At 51.1% G+C, this 9,448-nt stretch overlaps 1 protein-coding gene across 1 annotated transcript; it reads right to left on the bottom strand.

Annotated features, from left to right (window-relative positions):
- Positions 1–875: 875 nt before the first annotated feature.
- On the bottom strand, positions 876–9,075 carry LOC136005958 (heat shock factor protein 5-like). Its single transcript, XM_065663854.1, has 8 exons — positions 8,487–9,075; positions 6,528–6,907; positions 6,273–6,275; positions 4,736–4,813; positions 3,680–4,039; positions 1,908–2,267; positions 1,527–1,671; positions 876–940 (listed from the first exon to the last, which is right to left on the bottom strand). The coding sequence occupies exons 1-8, from the start codon at positions 9,073–9,075 to the stop codon at positions 876–878; spliced, it is 1,980 nt and encodes a 659-aa protein (XP_065519926.1).
- Between the last annotated feature and the right edge of the window lie 373 nt (positions 9,076–9,448).

Genomic DNA, 9,448 nt, shown 5'->3' on the forward strand with positions numbered 1-9,448 from the left:
ATGAAAAACTCTATACATGACCTATAAATTTATAAATATAGCTAGAAATAACATACAAATTAATGAAAAAAGCTATACATGACCTATAAGTTTATAAATACAGCTATAAATAACATACAAATTAATGAAAAAAGCTATACATGACCTATAAATTTATAAATATAGCTGTAAATACCATACAAATTAATGAAAAAAGCTATACATGACCTATAAAGTTATAAATATAGCTAGAAATAACATACAAATTAATGAAAAAAGCTATACATGACCTTAAATTTATAAATATAGCTATAAATAACATACAAATTTATGAAGCTATACATGACATAAATTTATAAATATAGCTATAAATAACATACAAATTTATGAAGAAAGCTATACATAACCTATAAATATATCTGTAAATAACATAAAATTTTATGAAGAAAGCTATACATAACCTATAAATTTATAAATATAGCTATAAATAACCTACAAATTAATGAAAAAAGCTATACATGACCTATAAATTTATAAATATAGCTAGAAATAACATACAAATTAATGAAAAAAGCTATACATTACCTATAAATTTATAAATATAGCTATAAACAACATACAAATTTATGAAGAAAGGTGTACATGACATAAATTTATAAGTAAGTCTATAAGTAACATACAAATTTATGAAGAAACCTATAAATAACATACGCATTTATGAAGAAAGCTATAAGTAACACACAAATTCACGAATAAAGCTATCTGTAAGTTCAAAGTCAGGAAACGGAACAGAAGAGGTGTGACCCTGAACCCAGGTCCCGGTTGTGTGCGGAGCGCTGCTGCCGGACTCGCAGGACGGAGCCAGCCGGCAGCTGCTCCACGTGTTCACACGCTCCTCACTCTGCTGTCTTCCTCCAGAAGCAGCCCCGCTTACAGGCTCCACCTTCCGGCTCCTGGGGATCTAGGGAGCAAACAACACCGAGGAAGTATCAGGCCTTGGCTCTGGCTCACCTGGCAGCACGCACGACTCGAAAGTCTGAGGGTGTTTTTCTCCTGTGTTTCAGCACACGTTATCAGCAGGCTGGTATGAAATTTATTTAGTCATCTGAGCCAGAAAGGTTGGACTCGTGCACTAACTTCGGCACCGTGGTGGGTTTTTCCCCGCTTACTTCAACAGTCACTTCACTAGTCAGTGTTCCCTTTGTGGCACTGTCACCCTCCAGCAAACATGTCTCCAGCCTGCATCTCAGTGCTGTGTACTGTGACATGCAGGGGTCTGGCACAACTCCCACAACTTCGGCTTTTATTGACTGAGAGAATTTAGTCCCTTGTCCACCTAGGAGTCCTCAGCACCAGCTTAGCTATAGAAGCGTGTCGCGAAGCACGCTAAGAGCTCAGACCAGTGTAATAATTGAACTGAAGGCCCAGTGAGGTACTTACACTGCAGACAGTAACTCAACTCCTGTGATCTCCCCTTCCTGGAAGAGTTTCAGAGCAGCTGTCTTGGCCACCTCTAAAAAATGCAGGATCTCTTACCAGGGACTTACCCTGCCGTGAGCTCTGTCTCCTCTTCCTGCACCGCGGCTTTACAGACGACCCTGCCTCTTCTGCAGCAGGTTTGTTCACTGCCTCAGGTCCTGAAGTCAGCTCTCTCTCTTCCGTCACCGATTCACATCTCACATTCGCATTCTCCTTTAAATAAACACACCAAAAAATGAAATAAACCCAAAGATCGCTCAATAGCTTCTTGTTATCACTGCAGGCACAAAACAAGAACTGCTCTTCTCCACTCCAAAAGGGCACCTGAGAAGTGCTGAGCACACGAGGAATGTTTTGAACCCAGAATTAAGGTTGCCAAACTGAAATTCAGGCTCTGAGGAGCTAAACCTGCCCATTCCTGGGGACTTTTACCTCCATTTAGCACTTACTTGAGCAGCACTAAACAGTCCTTCCACAAGAAACATTTTGGAGGGGCGAGCTGGGTTGTGATCCAGTTGTTCTCCCTGCTCTTCACGGGCCCCCTGCGTGGTCACAGCGTCTTGCACGCTTTCAGCAGCAGCAGCGCTTTCTATGGCCGCACGGATGTAGCTGTCAAACAGTTCTCCATCCCAGCTTTCTGCAGGTTCCGGTGTCACTACATCAGCGCCTCGTGAATCACGCATCTCTTTGAAAAACTGAAACACATCTTCATAACTCAGTTCTGGTAACTTCTCCACGTCCTCTGATGCATGATGTGCCCCATCAGAGGGCAGGCACTCAGCTGCAGAAGGTGGCTGCACTTCAGGACTCTGCGAGAAACAAAACACAGGGAATGTCTAGGTGAAAAAATCACAACCATTTTCAGTCAGGGCTGACGGATTTTACTGCTTCTGAGGACCGTGCAAGTGCTTACTGATGATCAGTACACAAGCACGGCAGGATGATCAATGCTCTAGCTAGCTGCATCCCTCAGCAGGACCTCAGGGAAGCGTCTGCCCCAGAGCACACACAAGGTAGAGCTGATTATTGGCCACAGCTCAGTGAGATCCACAGGCAAAAAGCACGGTCTGCTCTACCACCTGCACAGCCCCTGCCACCCTGCTCCAGGAGAAACGATCGAGGCTACACTAAGGCTCGGAAATCTCAAGCCCTTTTGATCCGGGTAAGCTCATATTAAAACAGAAAAACGGGCAAAAAGGGCAAAAGTTGGTCTTTGCAAGACAAGGTTTGTTCACTGCCTCGGGTCCTGAAGTCAGCCCTCTCTCTTCCGTCACCGATTCACATCTCACGCTCGCATTCTCCTTTAAATAAACACACCAAAAAATGAAATAAACCCAAAGATCGCTCAATAGCTTCTTCTTTTCACTGCAGGCACAAAACAAGAACTGCCCTTCTCCACTCCAAAAGGGCACCTGAGAAGTGCTGAGCACACGGGGAATGTTTTGAAACCAGAATTAAGGTTGCCAAACTGAAATTCAGGCTCTTACAAAATGTCAGGCTAAGCAAAACAAGGAATCCAAAAATCAGAATCCGCAAACTTAAGGGACATGTCCTCACCGCCTTAACTTTGCCCTCAGTTATCAAACCACCGACAAGAAATAAGCCAAAAGAAATCCAGGAGCACTCCTTCTTCCCAACACGTGTATTAGTAACGGCAGATCCAGCTCAAACAACCTGACAGAGCTGTGCCATGCAAAACTGTGCACGCAGCCACACATTTCTGGGTGGGAATCGCTTGCTAATGAGGTATCAGTGATTCCAAAACTCACAGTCTCCACCTTGAGTCTCGCTGGTACTCGCTGTTATACATATGAAAGGCGAAGCCTGTGCGCATGAAGAGAAGTACAAGCACGTTCTTTGACAAAGTTGTGTCTTAACAGTCCAAAAGGCCTGTTCAAATACAGAAACTGAACACTCCGGGGACAGCAAGTACCGCCCAACACGCCTCCTGCTCCCGCAGGAAACCCACTGCTCTGTGCTATTTGCTCTTGGAAACGTGCTCTCTCTGTGTATGGCATGAGGATTGCTAACAAGGGCTTTTGAAAACCCTTTGGCCAGCAATGCCCTTGTCTAACATCCGAAACACAACTCCTAGGCATAAAAAATAAGAGGAGGAAGGAGGACTCTAGCTCACTACCTTCGCCAGCCAGAGCCCACATTTCACGAGTGAGGAGCTGAACCTGCCCATTCCTGGGGACTTTTACCTCCATTTAGCACTTACTTGAGCAGCACTAAACAGTCCTTCCACACGAAACATTTTGGAGGGGCGAGCTGGGTTGTGATCCAGTTGTTGTCCCTGTTCTTCACGGGCCCCCTGTGTGGTCACAGCGTCTTGCACGCTTTCAGCAGCAGCAGCGCTTTCTATGGCCGCACGGATGTAGCTTTCAAACAGTTCTCCATCCCAGCTTTCCGCAGGTTCCGGTGTCACTACATCAGCGCCTCGTGAATCACGCATCTCCTTGAAAAACTGAAACACATCTTCATAACTCAGTTCTGGTAACTTCTCCACGTCCTCTGATGCATGATGTGCCCCATCAGAGGGCAGGCACTCAGCTGCAGAAGGTGGCTGCACTTCAGGACTCTGCGAGAAACAAAACACAGGGAATGTCTAGGTGAAAAAATCACAACCATTTTCAGTCAGGGCTGACGGATTTTACTGCTTCTGAGGACCGTGCAAGTGCTTACTGATGATCAGTACACAAGCACGGCAGGATGATCAATGCTCTAGCTAGCTGCATCCCTCAGCAGGACCTCAGGGAAGCGTCTGCCCCAGAGCACACACAAGGTAGAGCTGATTATTGGCCACAGCTCAGTGAGATCCACAGGCAAAAAGCACGGTCTGCTCTACCACCTGCACAGCCCCTGCCACCCTGCTCCAGGAGAAACGATCGAGGCTACACTAAGGCTCGGAAATCTCAAGCCCTTTTGATCCGGGTAAGCTCATATTAAAACAGAAAAACGGGCAAAAAGGGCAAAAGGTTGGTTTTTGCAAGACAAGAAACTGGACGATCAGGCTTGCACAGGTCAACCCTTTTTCAGCACACACCAGCAGAGCTTGCTTTGCTTACCCCCTCTGAGGAAAAAAAGCATCTCCATGCTGCTGGAATGCGAAAGGAAGCCCTGGCATTTTTACTGAGGTTCTTTTGCTATTCGATAAGCCAGGCCACCCAATAAGATCCCGTCCCAGACTTCTCTCCTTCCTGCCGCAAGCCCAGAAACCTGTGGTCCGTGCATGGGGTCTCCTCCCTTCCCCCTGCTCTCTGTGCGCTGCACTCACCTGCACAAAGGCGCAGTCGGTGGACGCCGCAGCACTGGTGCTGACAGTCAGAGGACCTCCCTGGCCAGGGGGTGAACACTGCGGGATGCCTGCAAAATTCAGACACGGGGATCAGACTGCCAGAACTGGGGCCCAGTGTGCACAGTTCTATTGCTTACTTGCATTAAACACTGCAGTAACCACTCAGTAAGCTAACTCCCCGGAATGTATTATGACCTCCCCACTGACTGTAAGACTCAGTTCTCCACCTTAAAACATATTTCGTCTAAGGTATGTAGACACAGATCAAACACACACACACACACACACACACTGGAATGAAAATGTCATCTTATTCCAAAAAGCAGCTCTGTAGATGAAGCAGTTTCTGCAGGCCTCAGCTTCTGGGGACAGGCAGAGAGAACTTACAAGGAAAGGCACTACTGGCAGGACAGACAATCTTCAAAATTTGCAGTCCTTCTGGGCGAGGGAGAAATCCTTGATGAAATCAAATCTAGGCCAACGTTCACAGTAATTAAACGGTACAAGTGTGACTTGAGACAGCCACGTGATCAGACCCATTTCTTTGCAATGCCTGACACCTACGTGGGATTCCTCACGAGACAGCTGCTATGATAACCAATACGGGGTTTAATACCTATACCTATTGCCCTTTTTCATAGGAAATCGATCAACTTTTGCCCATCTGGGAGCAACAAACGCAAGAGCTAAACAACATGGAGCGAGCTAGTGGACATCCTTCCACAGCAGCACGAGACTCGTGTCTGACTCCTGTTACCTCAAAAGCTCATTCTGAGCAACCTTACGATGAAGTCTGGACATCTTTCAGAAGAACACTCTGTGACTTGCAAACATATTACAGTTCTGGACAGTGCCAGAAATCTAATGGTACCTGGGCTTCACTCCCTGGGAACTCCAAAGGATGTCGACAAACACAAGAAAACCACCAAAGAAACCTAAAGGGCTACTGCCCTTCAGTGCAAGAGAGCGAAGGAGAGACTGGCTGTAACCTGCTGGAGGAATCCTAAGGAAACAAACACCTGGTACAAAGAGCCTAGTTTCTAAAGAGAAGAAAAGGAAGAACCCAAAGGGGAAAAGTGCTTGTGAAGCAGGAGGCAAGTGTAAAACGGAAAGTCCAGATCACAGGCTATAAGAAGCTACGAGTAAAGTAGAAACTGCACAACTCTTGCACTCAGCAGAGCTTATAGTGAAAGCAGCTCGTGACTCAAGCGCACTGTAATGCCTGTACATCAAGGGGAGGAGAACAAACATAACCGTGCAGAAGCCCAGACCGGTGACCAATTCTGAATGGGCGCGAAGTGCAGAATGGTGCACAAAAAGAATGGTTTGCACTCACAACACCTTTTCTTGGGGTTTTTTGCCAGCTGCAGCAGTTCCTTATGGAACAGCAAGAAAAACTGCACCTGTGGAAATCCCACTGATGGGCTCGGCCGGCAGGAGCAAAGGGGCCAATTCATTTGTAACACTTCAGGTCTTCCAGCTGAATCAAGATTCCACACACACCCGCTTCACCCACACACTTTGTCCTCCCCTGCTCGTTGCAGAGAAGGCACTTCTGAGCTCCTCTGTCTCTCATACAGTTCATCTCATCAGAGCCAGAAGAAATGAGCAGCTAAAGCCCATTCTGTCACCGGCTGTTAGCAAGTAACGGACCCGGCACACACATCTCACTGGAAGCACACACGTCAGACACACACACAGTGACGGAGCACCGGGGAAAAACATTTCATGCATCACTTTGCAGTAAGTTCTCGAGCAGCAAGTGAAGAACTTTTGCCGTACGTGTTGGATCCGGGGCTTGCAAGCACTGCCCTGGAGACGCGCAGCTGGCGGGGTCTGGAACGGAAGCACCGGCTGGAGCCCCTCGCTGAAGCGGCAGAAGCGAGCACACGGTCCGGAGAGTGTACGTGACCGCCGTGGAACACTTGTGGAGGACGGGAAAAGGAGCCCCCTGGCCTGGGAGAGCTGGGGAAGCCCCGTGCCCTGGCAGCGACCCAACGGAACCCTGCCATGGTCTGGAAGGGACCGGCGGCTGCTGGGATGTCGTCGCCTGGAAGGCAGGGGGGTCCTGGCATGAGGCCGCTCTGTCGGAGGAAGGAAAGAAGCTGCCTGGATGACAAGGTTGGGGAGCCTGTCCTACAGTCACCAGTCCTGCAAAACAACGGCAAACAAGGATTAAGGGATTTGCTCCAATGCTCTTCATCCAGAAACAGCCTCTGTTCTTACACCTAAACACACGCTAGCTGCTGCAGCACTAACACCTGAACACACAGGAACATCAGTGCTGTGCCAACGCACAGTCACCTCTGGAGCATTCAGTCTCCTGAAACCCTCAGGAGCAAGTGGCCGCTACTTAGAAATGTGCTACTATAAATCCAAATGGGCAGGAGCTGACTAAACCGGCACAAGCCATTGAGGGAGTGCTGCGCGTTACATCAGGCAGCAAGGTAAAATAAAGGGGGAATCGTGAAACACGGCTCTACCGAACTCCAGCGCTGACAGCACACGGGCAGCCAAGGCAAGGGCAACGTCCAAATCCTAAACGTGACTCTGAGAGCACTCCATCACAAGCCATTCGGTTTGTCAAGGAAAACAAAACCAAAGCCAGCTTTTTTCCAGGCAGCTCAGCCGGTTCGGTTGAGTCTAAAAAAGCTCAGGCTTTGCCGTTTTGTTACTTCCAAGATACTCCCTTTAACCTTCTGTGGTTTCCTCTCTCAGTCAGTTACGGTTTCATGAAATGGTACTTGCCCTCATACGGTTACCCATCGCTTCACACGGATTTAACGACAGCTTATGGAGCAACCCCTCAAGGAGAAGTAGCGTTCACCTATCTGGTAGGGCTGTGCCCGCTCCACAGAGGCAGGGTGAGGGCGCTCTTACTGACTGATGAGGCAGGGGGGACACAAAATCACAAATGGAATACACGAACCTTTAGAATCAGTTTTAAGTAATGTTAAGTTTGATGGCTTTGTAACAGTAGCAATGGAAAATTACTAAAGTGCATGATACATAGAAAAAAAAAGAGTGCTGCTAGAGAACACATTGAGCCTTCTTGTACGAGGGAAATTGTTATAGTTGACAGGGTTTTAAGAGAACCAGTCTAGAAGAACAGGGCACAGGGGCAAGGAGTATCTGGGAAGGGCAGGTGTCCAGGATGGGCTACAGCTAACCTAACTGATAAGCAGGAGGACAGGAGGATTCTTATGTCTCTGGCGCTAACGAACCAATTAAACTGGTCTGAGCATCTACTGCGCGTGCTCCAAAGGCTGCCAGAAGCGATGAAGACTGTTGGAAGAAGTGAACGACCCTCAGAGACCACCACCACAACTCTGTACGCACGCGGGGAACTTTCTGGAAAATGACGTCATGTACGTATGCCCAGGGACTATGTAAGGCCGGCCTGGGGAGCAACGGGGAGACACGCGTTAGGGGGAGCTATCCCCCGCGTCTCCCGGCGCCGCAATAAAGGATACCTGCTTGTCAGCTTGAAAACTCTGTGGGCAAGTTTGTCCTGGGGTTTTCTCCCAGTCACTGAGCCACGCGCGAACCTCGCTCCCCCTGCCTGCTGGCAGCGCATCTCCCCGCACGAACAACAGCGGCTTTCCCGCACCGGCGGAGCTGAGCGGCCGCCAGCAAGCTCGGGCAACCCTGCTCCCTGCGGGGGGGCCGATCTCCAACCCCCACAGCCCCCAGTGCTTCTCGGCCCGCAGCCCGGGCCACCCCAGCTCACCGGGCCTGGCAGCCTCGCCGAGCGTCGAGGGCGGGCGCTGGGGGCGCTGGGGCGGGCGGCTGGGCAGCTCCGGGCCGGCCGCCAGCTTCGCCTTCTTGGCGCTCGTCAGGCGCTTGAGGCGCACGAGGAGCTCGGGGCGGCCGCGGCGGAAATGGGGGCTCTGGAAGTGGAGCAGGGGCCCGGCGGAGCTGCCGCCAATGTCCCCCGCCGGGTCCTGCAGGGGCCCGGGCCCCGGCCCCGGCCCCGGCCCCGGCCCCAGCCTGCGGAACCCGTACAGGTTCAGCTGCCGGAGGAAGTTGGCGAAGCTCCTGGTCTTGAAGAGCTCCGGGCCCAGCGCCGCCCCCTCGCCGGCCGGCTCCGCGCCCAGCAGCTCCCGCTCGAAGAGCCGCCGGTCCACGACCAGCCCCTCGCCACGGGCATCCCAGCGCACGGAGCCGCAGCGCGGGCTGTTCACCAGCTGCCAGAGCTTGGCCGGGAAGTGCCTGGGGTTGACAGCGCCGGGCAGCCGCAGGCCCTCCATGGCGCTCCCCGCCAACGGACGCACCGGCCGCTCGCGCTCCACCGGCCGCCGGGCAAGGCCCGGCCCCATCGGCCCGCGCCGGGGGAGCGACACCGGCCCGTGCGCCGCCCGGCACGGGCCCGGCTTCAGCCCGCGCTGCCCGCCGGGGCCGGCCCCGCCACCCCCTCGCCTCGGCACGGCCGGGCCCGCAGCGGCTCCCCGCGCCCCCAGCCCCGCCGGGCCCCTCGGCCGCTCCCCGGTCCCAGCCCCGAGAGGGAAATCGTGACCAGAAGTTCAACCCCGAACCTGCAGCCCCTCCAACATGGATATTCTCACTTACTTACACGTGTAAGACTCCGCCTCTCTAAAGCCTCACTGGCCACCACTCTTCTCTGACGGAGACATCAGCTCCCCTAAGGGCAGATGTCCAGGGCCTGCTTCTGAGCCTAATGTCTTAGGACAG

Source organism: Lathamus discolor, chromosome Z (assembly GCF_037157495.1).
Source record: "Lathamus discolor isolate bLatDis1 chromosome Z, bLatDis1.hap1, whole genome shotgun sequence".
NCBI classification, from domain to species: Eukaryota; Metazoa; Chordata; class Aves; order Psittaciformes; family Psittacidae; genus Lathamus; species Lathamus discolor.